Source organism: Gekko japonicus, unplaced genomic scaffold (genome assembly GCF_001447785.1).
Source record: "Gekko japonicus isolate JY-2015 unplaced genomic scaffold, Gekko_japonicus_V1.1 scaffold1244, whole genome shotgun sequence".
Taxonomy (NCBI): domain Eukaryota; kingdom Metazoa; phylum Chordata; class Lepidosauria; order Squamata; family Gekkonidae; genus Gekko; species Gekko japonicus.
Window position 1 is genome coordinate 266555 of NW_015170925.1, and position 24026 is coordinate 290580.

The 24026-nt window shown below is 50.8% G+C and overlaps 1 protein-coding gene across 2 annotated transcripts in view; it reads left to right on the plus strand.

The window, feature by feature from the left end:
- Window positions 1-24026, plus strand: part of ENO2 (enolase 2 (gamma, neuronal)) — a 41867-nt gene that overhangs the window by 1312 nt on the left and 16529 nt on the right. The window contains exons 2-9 of one of the 2 annotated variants that reach the window (XM_015418799.1): window positions 8650-8751; window positions 13753-13848; window positions 14077-14135; window positions 17257-17326; window positions 17739-17872; window positions 18537-18759; window positions 22402-22599; window positions 23876-24026. The exon at window positions 23876-24026 is cut by the window's right edge and continues 45 nt beyond it. In XM_015418799.1, coding sequence (XP_015274285.1) covers window positions 8667-8751; window positions 13753-13848; window positions 14077-14135; window positions 17257-17326; window positions 17739-17872; window positions 18537-18759; window positions 22402-22599; window positions 23876-24026 — 1016 coding nt within the window. In that variant the 5' untranslated portion in view covers window positions 8650-8666. The remainder of the gene's footprint in view (window positions 1-8649; window positions 8752-13752; window positions 13849-14076; window positions 14136-17256; window positions 17327-17738; window positions 17873-18536; window positions 18760-22401; window positions 22600-23875) is intronic. The other variant, XM_015418800.1, reaches the window with a different exon arrangement.

Sequence of the window (24026 nt, forward strand, 5' to 3'; positions counted from 1 at the left end):
CGCACGATGCTGAAGAGTGGCTGGCGATCATTCAGTCGAGATTGCCTGGCAGAAGTGTTGACACTGACGGGGTGACCGTCGCCCCCCCACACACACACACACGTATACACGCCACAGGGCCCTGCAGTGTTCCTCCTGAGCCAGGGAAACACGCGCAGTTCTGGGACCCAGAGCTCCCCCCCCCCCCCGCGACCAGCGTCTGTGGTGTCGGACGGACTGCCAGCCTGTTTCCTTGCGCAGAGCATCTGTCGGAGCAGCTGACGGGGGATGCCAGTCCAGGCGGCGCTGCAGAAGATGGTAGGAGGGGAAGGCAGACCTGCGTGGGCTCCAGAAAATCCCAGCCTGAGAACTCCCAGACGTCGCAGGGTTCTCCTGACAGGCCGGCTCTGTTCGGGCAACGAACGCGAGAGGGAGATTTGAAACCTGGCTGCCTTGGGTCCTCCACTGTTGCCTGCTCTACCCGGGGCTGCTCCCAGGCCTCCGTTCTCCTCCTCCTCCTCCTCCCCTCCTTTCGGGACCGCTGCGGCCTGCTTCCCTCCTCCCCCCTCCCTTCCCTCGCCTGTCCTCTGCGTCATGCTCAATGCAGGTGGCAGGGCGTCTGTAAATCTCTTCCTGACACGGTGTAAGATCAACCCAGAGGCGTTGACATTCTTAACATTAATTCTTCCTTCCAGATTAGAGCTGTTGCTAGCCAAAGGGCTTAGCAACGGGTAAGAAAGGGGGCCATTTGGGCGAGGAGACGAGTCCGGCGACTGTTGGCAGGCGAGCGAGGGCAGACGAAGGCTCTTCCGCCATCACTCGCCCCTGTTGATGCACTGACCCAATGCAGCCCGCCCTTCTGCAAAGCAATAAAATGGATACAGATCGAGGATTATTCATTTTGTTCATGCTCCACCATTCTCCTCAATGCAGTTTATGTCATTCTCCACTCCTCCATTTTATCCTTGCAACAATCCAGGGAGGTAGGGTAGGCTGAGAGAGTGTGACTGGCCCAAGGTCACCCAGCGAGTGTCCACAGCAAAGTGGGGATTCAAGGTTGGGTCTCACAGAGGTTGGGTCTGACGCTCCACCCACTGCGACGGGAGGGCTGTCGGATTACAACAGGAATATGGTGAAACCAATAAGTGAACTCTTAGCCATGCCAGAACACTCCATCTCTGCACTCAGGGCCTGGGGTAGGAACGCAGCATACAGAAGAGCCTAGCCCTTGAAGTCACCCAAAAGGGAAACGTGGGGAATCATACCACTGGTGCTCTGCGATCCTTAAAGGAAGAACAGCTGCTGAGGTGCATAATAGTTTTGGAGAGCCAGGGCGTTGCCCTTGTTGCCCAAGCGCTGATCCTGTCCTTGTCGTAGACAGATGGTTGGGAGAAAAAGGGATTAGACCTTAGATATTTCTTGTGTCCATTTTCTCCCCAATGACCATCCAAAGCAGCTTGATCTCCCCTCCTCCTCCATTTCTCACAACAACCACCCCTGCAAGGTAGGATAGGATGAATGCATGGGGAAGATATTGTTATTTTTTTTTACCATTAAAAACTGGTGCTCTGTGCTAACATGGGCTGAAACAAATCTGAAAACATTCCTTCACAGGAGGGCGTTGTAATTTGGGGAGGCCTTAGTCCGGTTGGCGTTTTGTTCTCTCTCCAGGGAGCCCAAAGCTTTTGCTGTTTTTGAGTAGCCAAAGGGGCTCTCATGCTTACAGTGGGAAAGATTGACTAGAACGAATATATCCCTTCAGACTGCATGACCAGTGGAAGACAAAGAAGAAGAAGAGATTGGATTTATACCTCGCTCTTCACTACCCGAAGGAGTCTTAGAGTGGCTTACAATCTCCTTTACGTTCCCCCCCCCACAACAGACACCCTGTGAGGCAGGTGGGACTGAGAGAGGTCAGAGAGAACAGCTCTGAGAGAACTTGTGACTGACCCAAGGTCACACCAGCAGCTGCCTGTGGAGGAGTGGGGAATCAAACCCGGTTCTCCCAGATTAGAGTCTGCACTCTTAACCACTACACCAAACTGCGAAGTGATACCATTGACAGAGCTGCTTTTTCCAGGCAAACACACAGAAAAATGGGGTCAGGGTACGAAAGTGGGTATGGAATTCAGCATCCTCGCAGCTTTCATTCAAAACAGGGAGTCTCTAATTCTTCTAGTTCTAGTTCTGATCGTTGTGAAGGGATGCTTGAAAGAACATGGGCCGTGGCAGGGACCTTGCGTACTAAGATTTCCGGGGGGCAGAGAATAGGGTCCCCTGGCCCCCTCCCAATATATTAGCAAGTCCAAGATGGAACGCAAGGAATGGTAAGAATGGCAGAGTATCTGGTCAGATTATGTCTCTCTGCATCATTTGCATAATTTATGCAGGTCACAGAATTCACCTTTTCCGTCCAGGTGATGGGCCCACTCCAGTCGACACGCGGCCACCTTAATGGCCTTGAGACTCTAGCCTTTTGTCAGCAACCTCTGCTACAGTCTGTGCGCCCGGCTTCCTGCCTACGGAGATGCATGGCACTCAAAGGGAAGACCTCTGTATTTCCCTCCCTCCTCCCCACAACCAGAGAGCAGAGGGCGTCTTATCACTCACTCCAAGGCATCTTTACGTTGCCAAAGGCACATTCACTTCAGAGGGCAGTTGCAGGAGAGAGCGTGGAGCAGGCCTTTGGTAACAACGTGCCCTTGTGCTCTTTTACAGATGCATTGTGGGACGGGATAAATACATAGTGATGGTTTCCTCCCTCCCCCTGGAGCCTGGCTGCCTTCGAAACAGTTGACAGCTGAGCCCTTGAAAATTACTTTTCATCCCAAGGGGAGAGAAGGGACTAAGCAAGGGACCACTTTCGCGCACTGGGTCAGCCGCAGGCTTTTCAGCAAGAGGGAGAATTGCCTTTGAACTTCCAGCTTGCGCTCTGCGTGGTCCATTGATCAGTGGTCACATGGCATTCATGCCACCTCTCGGGGCATAACTATTCGATATGTAAAACTGGGTCAGGACCCAGGAGCCAACCATGAGGACTGTGATGCTGAGAGGAATGAGCACAGGAATCTGTGTTGTACCAATTCGAACCCTTGTCCTGCCAAGGTCAGTACTGTCTCCTCTTGACTACAACGGCTTTCCCACAGAGGTCTTTTTGTATCACCAACTTCCTGATCCTTTTAACTGGAGAGACCAGGGATTGAGCCTGGGATCTTATGTTCTACAAGAAGAAGAGATTGGATTTATACCCCGCCCTTCACTACCCAAAGGGGTCTCAGAGCGGCTTACAAACTCCTTTCCCTTCCCCTCCCCACAACAGACACCAGGTGAGGTAGGTGGGGCTGAGAGAGCTCTGATAGAAACTGCTCTTTTTCAAGAACAGCTCTTGTCAGAACTACGGCTTGCCCAAGGCCATCCAGCCAGGTGCAAGTGGAGGAGTGGGGAATCAGACTTGGTTCTCCCAGAGTAGAGTCCATGCACTTAGCCACTACACCAAACTGGCTCTCAACTGAGCCATGCTCCCCCCCCCCCCCCCCACACCGCACCGTTTGCGCGGTGCTAGCCCACTGCAAGATTGTAAGTGGGTGTGAGACTATCAAGACGTAAGTCTTATAGGCTTGGTGTAAAACTATATACAATTTATTTACACAAGCCTCCACCAATAGAGAACGACAAAATGCTCACGCAGACACCAGGTTTCCATCAGGAAGGATGGTACATTGTACAGCATCACATATATACAAGCATTGTCCAATCAGGACCCAGTGCTGAGTCACTGTTAATTAGCTCTGCCCTGAACCAGACAGAGCCAGCTCTACTGACACTCTGAGCTGTCAGCTCCTGTCAAACAGATTGATATGATCTACAGCCAGACGTCTAGAACACATGGATGTTGACAGTTTTATACTGAGTCAGACACTTGGTTTGTCTGGCTCAGTATGCTCTGACTGGCAGCAGCTCTCCAAGGTGTCGGGCGGAGGTCTTTTTTCACCTCTTACCTGAGATCCCGTAACTGAAAATGGCACCAATGGAAGCTTGCAAGCGAAACCAGATGCTCCACGGACTCAGCCCTGCCACTGCTCTCTGGGCGAGCCTTCTCAGCTAACCAGTGAGAGCCAGCGTGGCCTAGTGGTTAGAGTGTCAGATTAGGGTCTGGGTGAGCCAGGTTCGAATCCCCACTCTGCCGTGGACGCTTGCTGGGTGACCTTGGGCAAGTCACACGTTCCCAGCCTGACCTACCTCACAGGGTTGTTGTGAGGCTAAAATGGAAGAGAGGAGAGCAAAGGAAGCCACGTTGGTTCCCTGATGGGAAGAAAAGTAGGGGGGGGGGTCTACATAAATGAATAAATACATAATAACCACACCAAACTGCGGTTCCCAGTATTCTTTGGAGGACGTGATGGTTAAACTAGACGGATGTGGATTTCTAGTATCTATCAGGGTTCAACACAGCTTCTTCTCTTTTTTGCTGGGAAACTGCCTGTTATAACAATATTTACATCCCACCTTTTGATTATATAAAGTCTCAGGCAGCTAGAGAGACTTTCATACACACTGAATAATGCACGTCAGCCCTGACCTGGAAAGCCCAAGCAAGCCTGATCTCGGAAGCTAAGCTGGGCCACACCTGGCAAGCAGTGCTCCCTCTAAGCGGAGTTAGTGTGAGCCAGCTCACAGTTTTTTAGCCTCCGGCTCACACATTTTTGTCTTAGCTCAGGAAGGGATGGCTCCAGAGCAAACTAATTAATGTTGGTAGCTCACAAAGCAGCATTTGTGCTCACAAGACTCCACAGCTTAGAGGGAACATTGCTGGCAAGTACTTGGACGGGAGACCTTCGAGGAATACGAGGGCTGGGAGGCCGAGGCATCCCTTGCCCCCAAGCCCCACTAGGAATTGCCAGAAGTCAGCCATGACTTTCAGGCACACGCGCACACACACACACTCATACACAGAATACCCCCCCAAAAGCACTTCCAACCCAGTTTCGATGCATTTACAGCAATTGTTTGCAAGTGGATTCACACTATAAAACCCAGTTGCAAAGTGCAGTGAAAATGGTCCGAAAGTTTGTTAATTCAGCGTGTGTGAAAGGACCAACTTGGGCACGGTCAGTGGTATCCAGGGAAGGACAGTGGCAAGACACCTCCACGTGGACACTACCTTGACCTGTGATGGATTCAAGTCCAAAATTGAACTTCTAACCTGAGCATTTAGGAAGCACAGCTCTCCTGCTTTCTTTTACCCTTCCAATGACACTGTGAGGTAGGTTAGGCAGAGAGGGTTGACTGGTCCAAGTCATCCGGTCAGCTTCCATGGCAGAGCGGGGGTTCAGATCTGGGGCTTCCCGATTCTAGTCTAGTACTCTGCCTACTATACCACGCCGGCTGGCTCTCAGATAGTTAATACAGGCTATGCAACTAAAAGGAGCTGCGGTGGCTCAAGTGGTAAAGATGCTGAACTGCAGGCTGTGGAAGGTCGGTAGTTCAGCAGTTCGAGATCCGAGTGTGCTGCATGACGGAGTGAGCTCCCGTCTCTAGTTCCAGCTCCTGCCAACCTAGCAGTTCGAAAGCAAGAAATTGCAAGTAGATAAATAGGTACCACTCCAGTGGGAAGGGAACAGTGTTCCGTGTGCCTTGGTGTTTAGTCATGCCAGCCACATGACCACGGAAATGTCTTCGGACAGCGCTGGCTCTTCGGCTTGGAAACGGAGATGAGCACCGCAACCCTAGAGTCGGACTCGACTGGCTTTCGAGCAAGGGAACCTTTACCTTTACCTATGCAACTAAATCCTGATCCAGAATACTCCCAAATCGGGTGTGTTCCCAGTCAGTGGGGCTTCCACCGTGTCTGGAGTAAGCATCAGTTTGTTTGCCCTCATCCAATCTATTGCCAAGGCACCAGTTCAGAAATTCCAATGCCTTTCTAGCATCTGGAAAGACAGAGAGACGCGTATCACCAGGAATGCTGAGGCCACCGTACCTCAGATCTCCAGATGATATCCCTCAGCAATCCCGCAGTGATCTTAAGCAGACAAGATGGCGCCCTGCAGGCCAAAGGCGAAGTCTCATACTTCGGAGGATTTGCTTTCTTGGGCTAAGTCAGGTTTTAGACTACAGTAGAAACCATCTGTCACGGCTCAGGTGGGGTGTCACCTGATGCTGCCACCACTCTGGATTTAGGTTCCCTTGAGAAGGCCCAGAGTACCCTCCCAAGACCCTCAGACCTCCCTTTAGGCCGAATAACAGGCGTGAGGGCCAGGCAGAGTGAAACAAGGAAAAGGTTTATTTTATAGGAGGTCAAACAACAAGGTGCAGAATAATAACAGTAAGTGTGTGAAAATAAAATAAATAAAATGCCCTAACACATCCAAATATACTGTCCCTAGCTCACTATCTCAAGTGGCCTTACACTACTCACCCCTCCGTCAGGATGAGGGTTTTTCCCCTGCAGCAGCCTTCCTTCCGGCTCTGCCCTCTGGAAGAAAGAACCGTTTTTCCTGCTGCACCAGATCTTTTATTCCAAGCCCTCCTCTTTTCCTATTGGTCCATTTTGGCTCCAAACCCTCCCAGGGGATTCTGGGAATTGTAGGCCCAGCCTCACCTACTGCTAGCCGGGCTCTCTGGGCCCAGTAGGCCTCTGGTAGCACAGCCCAGATCATGACACCATCCTTCAGTCTTCCATGACAGAGTGGACACCCATTCAGTCCCCCTTGAGAGCAAAGTGGGCTTTGGTTTCTACTCCCTCTGGCCGTATTTTCCCCAAGCCCAACCATTCTGTGACTCAAGGAAAAGGTGGGAAAAGAGAGACTCTCACAAATAGGGCAGCAGCTGGAAATCATGGTCTGCACAATCCAGCCCATATCAAACTGAACTAGCCAACTGGTTTGGGGGGCAGCGACATGGGGGTATTGTAGGGCTGCCAAGTCCCCCCGGGGGGTGGGGAAAACCCCGCCCCAGAGGCCTGTTCCCCACCGTCAGCGGATCCGGCCCCGGGGGGGAACCCCACCCCAATGTGTGCGTCACCTGGAAGTGACGTTACGACGCCGAGCACACTGGGGGTGGGGCCACGACCATCGGGGGGAAAACTCTATGGTTTTCCCTCCGATGGTCGTGGCCCCGCCCGCAGCGTGCCCTGCGTCCTAACGTCACTTCTGGGTGACGTGTGTGCGGCGCGCGCGCGCGCTCCGGTCACCGCCTGGGAGTCCCCCACTGCAGTGACTGCAACGACTTGGCAACCCTAGGGTATCGTGTAAGACATGACATCACTTCTGGGGAAAGCCGGAAGTGATGTCACATTGCTCTAGGAATCAGCTGAAACTGTGGTAAAACTATAGAGATTTTGGTGATTCCTAGAGATATGATGACGTTACATTGCACGCACCATCACCATTTTTATTTTTATTTTTCTCCTCTGCTCAAGGCAGCACCAGGCAACAACAGTTGCCAGCAGGAGGTCTCCTGCCATAGCAGGAGGCCTGTCAACCCTACCAACCAGCTGTGTACGCAGCCTACAGGAGCTGCCGCAGCCTGAGAAGGGGGAGGAATTTATTTATATCCTGCTTTTCTGACAACAGCTGTCCCACACAGGGGCGGACATCAGTCGAGAGACAGGGGCTGATTGAAGGCCCACTGAATAAAAACCCAAGATGCAGAAAGGAAGGGCGGAGGAGGGAAAAGATGAAAAACCAGTCCGGCCACATCAGAATAAAGAGAACACTTATATCTATTGGGGCTGACTGGATCTTCTCTATCCAGTGTCCTTCCTGCTCTATTTGTTCCCATGTCCCCCAGGACACAGCCGCTGAATCCCTTTCTAACCCTGGGATAGATGAGGGGCCCAAGAAGGTGCCGAATCCATGTTCCTTGGGGACTCAAAGGGGAGAGTCCTTACAAATCAAGGAATAGGCCGAAGTGTTTCTGAACAAGAGACTATTGCTTCCAGTCAGGTGTATCCCTTCCTGTGCCATCTCTTTTTCTAGAAACAAAACCACTGCAGATGGCCTGAGGTGAAGCAAATCAAGACAAACAAAAGGAAGTATGATTTCAGATGATGTGTTTGTGGAACTCACTGCCACAAGATATGGGGAGGGGCCAGTAGCTTAGGTGGCTGAACAAATTTATGGAGGATGGGTCTGTTGCCAGAAAGGAGAAATAGGGCCTTTTACTGTCAGATACCAGGAGAAATCAGCAGGGAGGAGCTATTCCCGGAGGCCTTGGTTTTGGGCTTTCCTATGTCATAGGGTTTTGCCAACATCTAGATAGGGTCTGGAGTTGACCCAGAATTATGACCTACCACAGGGATCAGTACCACAGAAATGCAGCTTCAGAGGGTGGACTCTATGGTGTACCATTGAGACTAGAAGAAACTGAAGTCCTAGAGTCATGTCACATCATTGCTGAGCCCCCTCCCCTTTCCAGACTCTACTGTCCTCAGGCACTACCCACAAATCTCCAGGAATTGGCCAAGCCAGAGATGACAACCCTAACTGGGCAACTCTTATGTTTTTATGAGACTAAGCAGTCCCTTGGATATACTTTGGACCACTGACTCATCTGCATGGCAGCTAGGGCTTGGCTCGTATAAATGTCTTTATAAACAGCAATTATTAGCAGTTATCCGTTTTCTTTCTTCTCTTGGACTGCCCACCTGACATCTCTGTTCTCTTCCAGAACGACCAACTTTCACGATGGCCATGGAGAAGATCCATGCTCGTGAGATCCTGGACTCCCGTGGGAATCCCACCGTTGAGGTGGATTTGTACACAGCGAAAGGTAGGTGTGGATGTGGGAGAGGCAAGCAGCTGGGAGACATTGTGGTTAATGAATTGGCTCTGTCCACAGGCAGTGAGCTTGAAAGGGCAGGAGGCACCCTGTGGAGAGGGCCTGAGGGCGGAGCGCTCTCTCTCTGGCATGTTTGCTACAGAGAAAAAAACGTCTGCACAATTTAATTTTAGCTGTGCCCTCTGAAGCGTTCCGGGGTTTGAAGCAGGAGAGAGAAAGGGGGAAATGTGAGACACAAAAGAGTCCTTCCCCAAGAGAATGCTGAGGCCAACAGGAACGTGTGGATATCATCTCCTCTGAGCAAGGCTCAGTTTAGAGCATCTGCCTTGCGTGCAGAAGGTCCCAGGTTCAATCCTCAGCATCTCCACTTAAACGGACGGGAAGTATGTGATGGGATAGACCTTTGCCTGAGACTATGGCTGCCACACGGTGGGTAGTAAAGCCATAGAGTCCACCCTCCAAAGCAGCCATTTTCTTCAGGGGACTCTGATATATGTAGTCTGGTGTTGGATGCAGTACCCTCACCCAGCACTGCAATCATTAAAACATGCTTGTCCTCTGGTGGATGTTATGACTGGTGGTTGTTGTTAGTAATGATAATATTCCTGCAACCAGCTGCTGTACAAAAATTCAAAAAGGCCCTGCCCACAGACTCATGATCTAACTGTCAGAAGAGGAGGAGGAGGAGGAGAAGAGTTGGTTTTTATACCCCGCTTCTCTCTACCTCAAGGAGTCTCAAAGTTGCCTACAATCACTTTCCTCTCCCTGCCAAAGTCACCGTGAGGGATAGGGTTGCCAAGTGAGAATTGAGCCACAGCAGGAGACTCCCGGCTTGCGGCTGGAGCACGCGCACACCGCATCCATGTCACCCAGAATACTAAATAAATAATAAAATAAATATCCGAGGGAAAAACATAGAGTTTTCCCTCGGATGACCGTGGCCCCGCCCCCAGCGTGGTCGCGTCACTTCCGGGTGACGTGCACGTCGGGGGGGGGGGAGTTCCCCCCGGGGCCCGATCCACCGGCGGCAGGGAACGGGCCTCTGGGATGGGGGTTTCCCCGCCCCCCCGGGGGGACTTGGCAAGCCTAGTGAAAGAGGTGGAGCCAAGAGAGATCTGAGAGAACTGTGACTGGCCCAAGGTCACCCACCAGGCTTCCTATGGAGGAGTGGGGAATCAAACCCAGTGCTCCAAATTAGAGTCTGCCACTGTTAACCACTACACCATGCTGAGGGGAACGAGCTGAAGGAAAAACTTGGTAGGATGAGAAGGCCTTGGAGGGTGAAGGTATATTTTCAAGCTGTCTTTCAAAACAGGAAACTGTGAGGGCATCTCAGTCTCAGGAGAGAGAATTTTATTTGTTTATTTTTCGTATTTGTATCCCACCCATCCCGTGAGCGGGCTCAGGACAAGTCACATCACCTTTCAACAATACAATAAGGTTTAAAAGCACAATATAAACATTTAAAATCAGTAGTCATCGCTACTGGTGAAAGTTCCATCCCATTAATACAGATGGATATGGCCGGTTGCCGATAGATGGATGGCCGGCAGGTAGGAGACAGCAACCTCGGGGAGGCCAAATGAAAGGAAGAGAAAAGAGGCATGGAAAAGGTTGCCATTCTCCAGGTGGAGCCTGGAGTTCTCTCGGAATTACATTTGATCTCCCGCCTACAGAGATCAGTTCCCCTGGAGAAAATGGCTGCTTTGGAAGGTGAACTCTATGGCCTTATACCTAGCTGAAGTCCCTCCCTGTCCTCTCCAGGGGCTATCCCCAAAGCTCCAGGAATTTCCTGACTCAGAGTTGCCAAGCTTAGGCAGGGATGGAAAATAAAAGAAAGATGCATCACTATGTGGGGAGTTTGTTTTGCCCAGGAGACCCTGTACCCAGGAACCAGCCATGGGAATAATGAAAGAAAATATAGGATTAAAAGATACAACAGATGGCTAAGGAGAGAAGATGAGAAGGAGGAAGAAGAGCGTAGACCTGAAGGAGGAAGGGATAGTTTGTCTTCTTTGCCCTCCATACTGCAGTCTTCCCTGTGGTTCCCAAAATCACCTTTCCTGCCCCCTATTAGTGGCATCCACATTCCCAGGGTTGGAAAAGATTGATGGAGGGAGACCTATGTGGGGAAGAATCTGCAGTCCTTGCTCCCCCAGACTGCCAGCTCTAACCCATAAAAGTGGACGTCGTCTTCATAAAATGGTCGCTGACTTGGAAAGAGGTTATGAGAGAAGGTAAAGGAGAAAGACCCAAAATAAAAAAAAAAGCATGAAGAACTGAAAAGTGGAGGACCTCAGCATCCAAAGGAGAAAGGAATGAGAACCAGAAACTGAGAGACATCATCAAGTGAAAGATACATATGAAAATCAAGACGGCACGATATCATGAAAGCCAAGATTATGGAAAGGAAACTGAGGGGGGGGGAAGGTTGACAATGCTGGAAATTGAGGATAACTTTAAAAGAAGACCCATGGGGGAAAGATCTTGGAGTTTTCGCTATTGACAAATAATTAGGAATATCTGCTACAACAGATCCAACAATGTGGTAGGCACAAAAAAACAACAACAAAACAGACTTGAAGTAAAACCAAAAGATGACTTGGCAGTAGATAATGAAATACAGCAAGGCACTCTACAGTTTTGGAGCTAAAAGGAAACAGAGAAATAGGACAATAATTTGAAAGTTTTAGATGTTTTGACCAAGGGAAAAAAGGAGGCAGGTCACAGAGGGGAAAAAAGTGAGAGAGAAAGCAGCTTGAAATAAAAGATTAAAAATAGAGAATAGTAGGACTTCTTCTTCTTCGTCTTCTTCTTATTATTGTTGTTGTTGTTGTTGTTGTTATCATCATAGTATGGCAGTGTGTAGTATAGCCAAGAGATCCAAAGTTTGTCTAGCAGTGAGAAGTTCTAGCTCTTTTTACACCACTAGGTGGCGAGCCAGACTTGTTTTTAAGGCAAGAGACGTTTCAAAGGTGGTTTGCCATTGGCTGCCTCTGCATCACAACCCCGGTATTCCTTGGAGGTCACCCATCCAAATACTAGCCAAGGCCAACCCTGCTTAGCTTCCAAAATCTGATGAGATCAGGCTAGCCCGTTATTTCTGTGGAGTGAGAGGTAGCTTTAGCACAGAGAAAGTCCCAACAAAATAGGAAATTGTAAGACAGCTGTCAGGAGCCTAGGGCCCAAGGAGACCCAGATTTAACCCCTGACTGACTGGGCTTGAAGACTTGCCCTCACTTTTGCCCCCGTGATTGCCCTTCCCAATGAGAAACAAGAGGTTACCCCAGAAGCTCTTGTGGTGCCAGAGGGGTTTCCAGAGGACCCTCCCATTTCCAGTAGGGAGGGGGTGCTCAGGGAAGTACAGTTCTGCTTCCCCACTCTCCATCTAGCCTCGCTGGCACCAGTAGGATTTGAAGGGGTGTAAAGAATTCACAAGTTATGGGGGCTGGGACACACTTGCATGCGCATGAGCACATGTGGGCAAGGGAGTGGTAGAAGAGTTCATTTTTCCCCAGGAACCAGACACGGGATTAATCAGGGGTCATTTCGTAGAAAAAGAGGTGCAGGAGCTCATTAGCATAACTCATTAGCATAACTTATTTGCATATGCCACACCCCCTGACATCACCGGAAGTGTGTCAGAAGGCAACACCCACCACTCAGGCTCCACTGGACTGTTTTGGATTACTAGCTATTGGGGGGGGGGGACATGCAGATCTGTCCTCACAGAGGAGGGAGAGCTTGTACCTGAATAAAACTTGGTCTTAAAGGTGCCACTGGACTGTTTTGGGCCGGGGGGCTGAGGGGGCTCTGCAATTTACCTGGCTGCTTCTTGCTCTGACTGAGGGCTGCTGGGAGCAGGGGGTGGGGCTTGTTGCATCTGCCCACCCCCTGGGCTCTTTACTGCCGGAGCTCCGCTCCTGTGCGCTCCTGCAGGAAATGACCCCTGGTTAATGAAATAAAAAAGAGGATTAGAAGATATAATAGGTGAAGAAATGATAATAAGAGAAGATAAGGAGGAAGATGATAAGCTTGAAGCCAAAACTTTGGAAGAAGAAATGGAAGCACAAGTGCAAATGGCTTTAGGAAACATCTGTCTGTCCTACTTGTAAGCTTCTCAGAGGCATCTGGTTGGCCACTGTTGGTAATGGAATAGTGGACTAGCCGGGCCTTTGATCGGTTGGCAGGGCGGTTCTTAGGTTTTTAGGCACAGCGATGCTGCTTAGAACACCCAGTCCCTTGAATTAGATTGCATGCTGGTCCCCGGCCTTCGGTCACCCTGGTAAAGACCTTTGCAGAACCAGAACAATCCCTTTAATTGCAAATAAATACCCTGCAGGGACTGCGAAAATTGGGCAGTAGCGGACAGGCCTGAAACCAGAAACGGGGAGGTTTGTAAGACTCCATGTACCTTGTGAAGGACAGTCTGAAGTCAGCGAGGAATTGCAAAAAAAAAAAACAACCCTGAATGCAGATCTTTTTGCGTGTTTAAAAGGATTTGTTAAGTAGCATAGAATAAAATTTGAATTGGCATGTGCCAGTTGCTCGTGGGCCGTCCTTTGAACTAGCTGGCCAGAACACTGGAAATTGAGAGCAAGTTTACTTCTCGAAGCAGCCCGATGGCTCAGGCTAGCCCGATCTCTTCAGAACTTGGAAACTAAGCAGTGTTGGCCCCGGTCAGTACTTGAATGGGAGACCTCCAAGGAAGACTGCGGTTGCCATACAGAGGAAGGCAATGGCAAACTACCTCTGTTCATCTCTTGTCTTGAAAACCCCATAGTCCTGGAGACGTCACTTGATGACACCCTCTTATGATCACTTCTCGAAGCACAGGTGATAGAAACCCAAATGCATCCTTTCATACGGAAGAGAGCTAGAGACTTGCCTTTTTAATCATGACAACCTGCAAAGGGTCCCGGCCTTAAGTCATTTCATTTCTTCCTTTTCCTTTGCCCTTTCCCACCTCTGGTTTTCACCGATCCTCTTCAGGGCTGTTCCGGGCAGCCGTTCCCAGTGGCGCGTCCACCGGCATCTACGAAGCCCTGGAGCTGCGGGACAACGATAAATCCAGATTCCTCGGGAAAGGTAGTGTCCCCATTTTGGGTTCCTTGCCATTCGAAAGAGCTCCTGAGTAGGTGTGTGTGTTTGTGTAGGTTTCGTGTACGTGTGCTGCGGCCTGCTCTGGGACTGGCGACCGTGGCAGATGTGTGCCAGTGAAGTGACCGGGAGGAGCCAGTGGTCACGTGCGCCGGTCTCCGTCTCTGTGTCTTTCTGCTTTTCTCTGACACTCTCTGTGTCTTTTTCCTTCTCTAGGGGTCCTGCAGGCGGTGGATCATATCAACAGCACCATCGCCCCTGCTCTCCTGAGCTCTGTAAGGATCCCCCTTGGGCCTTCAGTTTCTCATCATTTTCTGCTCCTTGCATGCTTTCTCTCTGTCTCTGTCCCTCTGTCTCTGTCCTCCTTTACTTTCTCTTCTGGGTGTCCGGGGCACACCATGTGTGTTTGTGTGTGTATGTGCCTCTGTGTGTCATCGAAGAGCAGTGTCAAGATCACTGATGCAACTGGCATGGCTTGTAACAAGAAGTGGGGGGATTTGGGGAGGGGGGAAAGCCCCTTCCTCCAGAAGCTGGCATCACCGCCTCGGTGTCTGGTGCCCAGAAATGGTGCCCAAGCTCAATTTCTTTCATTGGGGTGGTATTAACCTCTCCCCACTTTTTTTTTTAACAAATTTGATTTTTCTGCATACTTGAGCCCCCCAAGGGGTCAGCCCTTGGCTTTTAGGGTACAAGAGACGTGAAAAGAATCTAGGAAGAGCATGGGCGTTGTACACTGCAGTCCGTTGCGGAGTTAGTCCGTTCTGAGCCCTTTGATGTCAGTGGTCTCAGACTGGAGTGAATCTGCATAGCATAGCATTGGTAAACTAGCGCAGGCAGCAGAAGATTGTGGCACTCCATGGCTCGGGTGTGAGGGCCTGTGGGTTAGGATGCGGCAAGTGCGGCCCGTGCGGCCCTGACGATTCACCACCTGCTTCTCCAACCACATAGTTCTGCCGTCTCCCTCGTTCAGTAGTCCACCGGCAAAGTCACAACAAGGCCAAGGGGCGCAATGTGGATTTGAACGGATGACACAGGATAGAAGAAGAGATTGGATTTTATACCCCCCCCTTCACTACCCGAAGGAGTCTCAGAGCAGCTTACGATCTCCTTTCTCTTCCCCTCCCCACAACAGACACCCTGTGGGGGAGGTGGGGCTGAGAGCTCTCTCGAGAACTGCTCTTGAGAGAACAACTCTGAGAGAACTTGTGACTGACCCAAGGTCACCCAGCTGGCTGCACATGGAGGAGTGGGGAATCAGTTCTTCAGATTAGAGTCCACTGTTCTTATTTACTACACTAAGCTAGCATTTTTTTCATGCATAAGAATTGTAATGCTTTAGGGTTGGGTCCACTAGAGTGTTTCTCGGATGAAAGCGTTCCATCCACAGAAGGCAACTTTCTCACCACCTCTTTCCTGCTGCAGTCCGGAATCATGCCCCCCCCCCCAAATGCTGTTCCCACAGGAGCAGCATTTGGAGGGGCATTTGGGGCTGCATTGCAGCGGGAGTGGGGAGGAGTGAAACTCATGCTTGTTGAGTGAAAATCCTTCTGTCTACAGAAATGCTCCAGTAGATCCAAGCCAGAGGCTTTGATCAAACAGGCGCTGTCAGTTTGGGGTTGGTTGATTGGCTTGGTGTAGTGGTTAGGAGCGCAGACTCTAATCTGGGAAAACGGGGTTGGATTCTCCACTCCTCCACATAAGGCCAGCTGGGTGACCTTGGGTCAGTCACAAGTTCTCTCAGAGCTGTTCTCTCAAGAGCAGTTCTCGAGAGAGCTCTCCCAGCCCCACCTCCCTCACAGGGTGTCTGTTGTGGGGAGAGGAAGGGAAGGAGATTGTAAACTGCTCTGAGACTCCGAGTGAGGGTTGGGGTATAAATCCAATCTCTTCTTCTTAAAATTTTGTCAGGTTTTGGGAGGGTGAAATTTGGTCAGGTGCCCTGTTCTGGTCATGCATATGTTCACCTTTTCCATACACCGCAGTACAGAGACCTACCACAGAGGCTGGAGACAGATTCAGTGGGCTGTAAGTGGTAGGCGACAGGGCCGGCCCCAGCTTATTTTGCACCGTAGGCGAGGATCCCTTCTGGCGCCGCCCCCCCTCCCCCTGTGCATCGCCTCCCGTGTGCCATGCCCCCCCCCACAATGCCAGTAGCTCAGAGTCAGAAAGTAGTATTTTTGCTCACAGGACTCCACAGATTAGAGGGAACATTGCACAGGAGTGTAACCAGGGCACTTTAGGCCCTCAACACAATCTCCTCTGGTTCCGACGAGAGACATGAGGCAAAGGAGGGGCTTTTCAGTGGGCGGAAACGGTCAGGGGGGAGTTTGACCCTCCTCCCCCCCAGGCGGGGGATCCTCCGGCAGGGCGTCGCACAGGGCCCGAAAGTTTCCTCCCAGACTCCGAGAAAACAAGAGCGAGAGAGAGAGGAGGGGGCGGCGTTCGTGGCCTCGCCTGCCGTTGGGCAACTCTTTCTTTCCCCTCGCCCGCCTGCCGAGGCCGGCTCGTCTTGCCCCTGCTGGTTAGGGCTGCCGCCCTCCCTCGGGTGCCGCTGCCACTGCCGGTCAGAGGATTTCCACACCAACTGACCCACTTTGCCCAGCTGCTGCCTTGCCCAGCCGCCCAGCGCCTTTCCAGGCCCCTGGCGGCGGAGCGTCCCACTACCTGGCAGGTCGCAGGAATGGGCCGCGCTGGGTAGGTGGGCTTTTGGCGGGGGGGCGGGTGCAGTTTGGCGCCCCTAAGGGCCGACCCACTCTAGGCGAATGCCTAGTTCGCCTAGTGAGCGAGCCGGCCCTGGGCGAGAGTCCTGTGGTGTACTAAGCATATCTGACCAGTAAATAGGGAGTAATCTCCCTCCACTAAGCTCTCCCAGTTGCCCTCGCTTCTCGGACCAGCAGGAGAAACAGTGAGGGGTGGAAATGACACAGGGTTATGTGCTAACATCGCAGCCGGGCAAAAACCTGGATGTGATGTCAGACAACACTCTGAGGTGACCAGAGCATTAGTCCAGCCAGCTGAGGTAACATCCAGGTTTTTACCCAGATGTGACACCAGCACGTTAAGCTCGACATAATTTCCTCCCCTTGCCCTGCCCCCAGACCTGGTAACAGCAGATGACAGCGGGGGAAAATGCGTAGACACAAACACTCCACAGTTAACGATGACTGTATCACCTTCCACTCTCTTAGAAAGGTATTGTCTGTCTCCATCTTCCCACTAGCACACCTGTTTTCAGGGAGGTGACGGTATGAACCAGGAACTGTTTCACCTCCTTTGACAAATGGGGTGAGGGTGGGGGAAGACAGGCCTTGCTTCCCTTCAGAAACAGCAAATTCCTTCCCGAGCATCCTTGTATTTTTCTCGCCGTTCTCTGGTTTAAGAGACGTTTTCTCTCTGCAGGGCCTCTCCGTGGTGGAGCAAGAGAAGATCGACACCTTCATGCTGGAACTGGACGGAACGGAGAACAAATGTAATTCCATTCTCTCTACTCCATAAAGAAATAGAAATGTTGGGGGGGGGGGAGTCCTCTTGCACTGGAAGCCCAATGAAGAGTTTGATGGCAGGGTTCTGTCAGAGGTGTGCTCAGAATCTAAGCCTTAGTAGCAGATGCTGTGGAAGAGAAAGACGGTGGTAAGATCCTCGGGGCAGGGACCTGTGGTTTTGGCTTATGGGCTGGATCCAGCAGATCAGTTCCACTAACCGTGGCTCTTTTCTCTGGTGTGAGGGGCCTTGCCCTGATGCTAGAGGCTCTGCTACTTCAGCAAGAGGCTCAGGACGGCACCGCCGCTAACAGAATAGATCTGTAGGGTCCAACCCAACACAGCGCTCCTTTGGCCACCGATGAAGCCGGCTTGTTCTTTCTCCTTTTGGGACGTTTGCAGCCAACTTCGGAGCCAACGCCATCCTGGGCGTTTCCCTGGCTGTGTGCAAAGCGGCTGCCGCGGAGAAAGACACCCCTCTCTATCGACACATTGCGGATCTGGCTGGAAATTCAGACCTCATCCTACCCGTCCCCGTAAGCATCTGCCACTCCTGATTTCGCCAACAGAGTACAGGGGCGGAGAGGGGGAAGGGGGCAGTAAAGAAACTCCGAATTAATGTACAAGGGTTTTGAATCCCATAATACCTAAAGAGAGAATGCCCTACCGCAGACCCTCGCTGCCTGTTTCAAATCTGCTCGAACTCATGGCTCCCAACCAGGGCTGCTTGAACTCATGGCTGCAGTGCTGACCAGTTTCAAATCTGCTCGAACTCATGGCTGCCAACAGAGAAACTTGGGGGATTTGGTTTTGGGGATTGCCAAGACAGAATTCACAGCACCATTCCTTTAGACTGCCTTATAATCGGTCCTTCAAGATAAGAATTGCCTTCTCAAACTGGCAGCAGCTCTCCAGAGTCTCAGGCAGAGTCTCAGGTAGAGGCGCTTCACCTACTACCTGGTCATTTTAACTGGAGATGTCGGGGATTGATCCTGGGACCTTCTGCGTGCCAACCAAATGCTCTACCACTGAGCCACAGTGGTAGAGCATCTGAGATCACACAGCCTCAGTTCGCAAGACAGTTGGGGGGAAGCTGCGGCAATTAAACCAGGTTGGAAACCTCTTCAAATTTGTAGTGTGGATGTAGTCCAAGTTGTGCTACTGAATTTGATCTTTTGCTTCTCTGGGGCCTCATGGCAGGCGTTCAACGTGATCAACGGGGGCTCTCATGCTGGAAACAAGCTGGCCATGCAGGAGTTTATGATCTTGCCCGTCGGAGCGGAGAGCTTCCGGGATGCCATGCGCATCGGAGCGGAGGTCTATCACAACCTCAAGAGCGTGATCAAAGACAAGTATGGCAAAGATGCCACCAACGTGGGAGATGAAGGAGGCTTTGCCCCGAACATCTTGGAGAACAGCGAAGGTGAGGGGGGAGAAACAGAACAGAGTGGAGAATCAACCTCTCTTCCTCTCGGTATCAAGGATAATCCAGTTCCCACAGATTTTCACCCAAATTATTCTCTGTAGCTGTCGTCTTGGGTTCTAAGCACCCGAGTTTGATTTAGCGTGTTTATTTACAGGCTGCCTTTCAGCTAAAACATTCCCATAGCAGTTTGCAGCACAATAAAACCGTTTTTAAAAATAAGTACACTGCAGTAAAAATTGATAAACATCAGTTGCCCAATAGTGCTGTTTTTTTATGCTTCAAAGGCCCTCTGGGAAAGGCAAGTCTTCAAACCCATCCCAAAGGTGTTTAGGGAGACAGACATCCTTAACTCCTGTAGGACAGAGTTCTAAACTCGGGCAGGGACAGATAGCTTCACACCAACCAAACCTCCACTGGAGCAGATTCCCAGAGAAAGGCAGCCTGGGTAACTTTGGGTGTCAGGAGGATTAATACAGGTGAAGGTGGTCTTTCAGGATCCTCACACAGCTTGGTCTGAAGGCCCTCTTACCTTCCTCAGTTGACTTTTTTTGGCTGCCATTTCCTTCATTACTACTTCTGTGGTCAAAGCCTCCCGTCCTTTCTTTTTACACTTAAAAAAAAAATATTAAGTGAAAAACATGGAAGAAATATCCCACCTAATACACAGAAACATGATACCACAATTAAAATATACCCCCTATCAAAGTAAAAACAGTTTTTAAAACAAGTACTAGCTGAAGAAAGAACTTGAGTTTAATTTCCAAAAGCAGACTCAGAATCCCATTGCTTGGTTTCTGAAGGAATAATTTACTCTCCTGCCCTGCCCTGGGTAGCCCAGGCTAGGCTGATCTCATCGGATCTCGGAAGCTAAGCAGGGCCGACCCTGGCAAGTTACTTGGATGGGAGACCTCCAAGGAATACCAGGGCTGGGAGGCAGAGGCAGGCTGTATCAAGCCACTTCTCTGAATGTCCTCCATGCCCCAGGAGGAGTCACCAGAGGTCACCATGACTTCCAGGCAGGGCTCTTTTTGTAGAAAAAGCCAGCAGGAACTCATTAGCATAACAGGCCACACCGAACAGCAGAAACACATTAGCATATTAGGCCACACCCTTGACAGCACAGCTCATTAGCATATTAGGCCACACCCCATGCTACCAGAACTGTGGTTATCCAGCCACACCCACCTTTTGCTTCTTATTCTGTTTACCTTTTTTGTTGTCAAAACCCAGGGCCTTTTTTGTAGCAGGAACTCCTTTGCATGTTAGGCCACACACCCCTAATGTAACCAATTCCAATGAGTTCCTGCTGTTGGGTGTGGCCTGTTATGCTAATGAACTCCTGCTGGGCGTGGCCAACTTGGGAGCCAGCCGGAACGCCGTTCCTGTACATTCCTGCCCGAAAATAGCCCTGCTTCCAGGCAACGGGAGCGTGTGCACACAAAAATGCAAAAAAACCCCCAGCAAACACCAAAACCGAAGATGGCCCTATGTCAACCTCACGGGTAATTCTGTTCACTAATTACAATTAATGCACACGCATCTTGCATGTACGTGTGTACATCTCTTGGCAAGAAACGGCTGAGGCGCGTTCACTTTACGAATGAAACGGGGGACCAGAACCTTTCATTCACACGTCCAGCTTAACGTGCATCGACTGTAACATGAGAATTACTCAGTGCATGTATGAAGAGCAATCAAGTGTGCGCTGTACGTGGCTTGTACGTGTGTTCACTGTAATGTGTGAACGGGGCTACTATCCAGTAGTTACCTGGTTGCCTTCTGTGGCAGCACAGACAAGACAGGGCTGTCCCCATACCTATTGAGGACTCTCCGGTTATGCAGAAAAAGATGACCGTGTGAACAAATTTCAATTACAAGGTGGGGAAAACCTTTAAAAACCATGCTGCTGGGCGTGGTCAGGGCAGGGGCGAGGTTGGCAGTTTATGCCGCAGTTTCTCACTGCCTTAACAGTGGTGGAGGTACAAACCTCAGTTATCAATGTCTCGGAGAAGCACTGTGTCTACACGGAATCTACACTTCACTTTGAATGTTCATTTCAACTCGGTTGACTGTCCCTGCTGTCTTTGAGTATAGACTGAGAGCAAGCATGGATAGTAAATATCACTGCTCAGGTGGGGTGTCACCTGACGCTGCCACCACTCTGGATTTAGGCTCCCTTGAGAAGGCCCAGAGTACCCTCCCAAGACCCTCAGACCTCCCTTTAGGCCGAATAACAGGCGTGAGGACCAGGCAGAGTGAAACAAGGAAAAGGTTTATTTTATAGGAGGTCAAACAGCAAGGTGCAGAATAATAACAGTAAGTGGGTGAAAAGAAAAGAAATCAAATGCCCTAACGCGTCTAAATATATACTGTCCCTAGCTCACTATTCCAAGTGACACTAGACTACTCACCCTTCCCTCAGGATGAGGGCTTCTTCCTGCAGCAGCCTTCCTTCCGACTCTGCCCTCTGGAAGAAAGAACAGCTTCTGCTCTGGCACCAGCCCTTTTGTTCCCCAGCCCTCTTCTTCCCTATTGATCAATTTTGGCTCCAAAACCTCTCAAGGGCTTCTGGGAGTTGTAGGCCCAGCCTCACCTACTGCTAGCCAGGCTCCCTGGGCCTAGTAGGCCTCTGGTGGCACAGCCCAGATCATGACAGTAAACATGAACCGCTATGCCTGGCAGGCAAAGTTTCTTTTTTTGAATTTTTTAGTAGATGTGTTTGAGTTTGTGTGGGCGTGCACCTGGGAGTCATGATGGCGACCTCTGGTGACTGACTCCTACTGGGGGCCTGGAGGATTTTCAGAGAGGTGGCGGAATAAAGCCAGCCCCCGCCTCCAGTGTTCCCTCTAAGCTGTGGAGTCTCGTGAGCAAAAATTTGTGAGCTCCTGGCATTCAAGTTGTGAGCAAGCGATGTGGCTGCGGCATCAATTAGTTTGCTGTGGAGCCATCCTTCCTGAGCCGAGACAAAAATGTGTGAGCCGGAGGCTAAAAAACCGTGAGCTAGCTCACACTAACTCAACTTAGAGGGAACACTGCGAGCACCTCCCACCTCTGGTATTCCTTGGAGGTCTCCCATCCGTGTACTTGCTGGAGTCGGCCCTACTTAGCTTCCGAGATCTGACGAGAGCCGGCTTGCCTGGGCTATCCAGGTCAGGGCAACAGGCAAAGTTTCTTCACAGGAGGGGGGAGATCTGCATTGCAAAATCTCACTCAATCCTTTCCCTCTCAGCCACTTTGCCACCATAGCCCACTGACTCCCCCCCCCAAGCCATTTTTCTCTATACGGGGTACTAAATGTTTGTTCCAACAAGTGCCGGGAGTCCTGCAGGGGAACGCAGCCGGAGGGGAAGGGGAAAGTGGGCTGGTAGGAGACGAGGGAGCAACACCCCTACCCGGTCCTCCCTGCATCTCTGCTGCAAGTTTCCCAAAGCTGATTTGCCTCGAAGGAGCAAATTTTGGCTTTTTAGTCTGGGTTTTGATGTGTCACGTGCGGTTAGCCCCAAATCAAGTCGGGAGGTATTGGGTTATACCACTCTTTAGAAATCCCCCTTCCAAGAGGCACCTGGAACTCTTAGGGGACGTTTGGGAATGTCCTAGCTGCTTGTGAAACTTGAGTTGCTCTCCCTCCCACCCACCCAGCTTTGGACCTCCTCAAGGAAGCCATCGAAAAAGCCGGCTACACCGACAAGATTGTGATTGGCATGGACGTCGCGGCGTCGGAGTTCTACAGAGATGGCAAATACGACTTGGACTTCAAATCCCCCGACGATCCCAGCCGCTACATCTCTGCTGATGAACTGGGTGACCTCTACCAGAGCTTCGTGCGAGACTACCCGGGTGAGTCCCCAGCTCCCGAGCCTCCTGTCTGTTAGCCAGATGGGCTTGGAGCCTGGAGTGCCAGTGCCCAAAGAATGACTCAACCAGTGAGACTTTATAAGCAGGCAGAGCCAGTTTGGTGTGGTGGTTAGGAGCGTGGACTCTAATCTGGGGGAACCGGGTTTGATTCCCTACTCCTCCACATTAAGCCAGCTGGGTGACCTTGGGTCAGTTACAAGTTCTCTCAGAGCTGTTCTCTCACAAACAGTTCTCAAAAGAGCTCTCTCAGCCCCACCTACCTCACAGTGCAATGTTCCCTCTAAGCTGTGGAGTCTTGTGAGCAAAAATTCGACTTTGTGAGCTACTGGCATTAAAGTTGTGAGCGCGCGATTTAGCTATTGCATAAATTAGTTTGCTCTGGAGCCCTCCTTCCTGAGCTAAGACAGAAACGTGTGAGCTGGAGGGTAAAAAACTGTGAGTTGGCTCACACTAACTCAGAGGGAGCACTGCTCACAGGGTGTCTGTTGTGGGGAGGGGAAGGGAAAGGAGACTGTAAGCCGCTCTGAGACTCCTTCAGGTAGTGAAGCGCAAAGTATAAATCCAATCTCCTCCTCCTTCCAGTAAAATGGGCCTCCAGGTAGCCAAGACGCCAGCAATCTGAAACTGGTGTCTCTACACTCAGTTTTTATACATTGCTGTATAGACAGACAGACAGACAGTCAGACAGACAGACAGACAGACAACCTTTATTGGCATGTAAGAGATAAGATAACATTAAAATTTAGGAATACATAAAAGGTATGGCTGTCGAACAGCCAACAAAAAAGAACTGATCAATTAAGTTTCCCTGGTTCAAATTACAGATTGAAGAAAACAAGCAACATTAAAAGTTATGGGAGCGTTTTGCCCAGAGAGTAGCAACTGGACCTTGATACTCTCAGGAAGACCACGCCATGTAAAAAGAAAGGTGTCCAGAATTTTTCCTCGAATCTTAGTATAAAATGGACAATTTAAAAGAACATGGGAAATGGATTCAGTAGCACCCTGACCGCAGGGGCATTGCCTAAGTCCATAGGGGATTTTTGGGCCATTGCTGTATAGCAATGCTCAGACATGTGCAGACATCTGGTATGACATCGGTTTCGTTTTCCTGGAATAGAAGCATTGCTACCTGGTGTATCGTTTCCAGAGGGCCAGATCTCGGGGGGGGGGGGCAGGTGTAGGTCCTTCTGCAGGCTGGCAGGGGTTTGTGCCACCGGGCTGCCCGTAATTCTCTCCTTCCCCTCTTGCCTTTCAGTGGTATCGATTGAGGATCCCTTTGACCAGGATGACTGGGAGGCTTGGTCCAAGTTCACGGCAAACGTGGGGATTCAAATTGTGGGGGATGACCTGACAGTGACCAACCCCAAGCGCATCGAGCGGGCCGTTGAAGAGAAGGCCTGCAATTG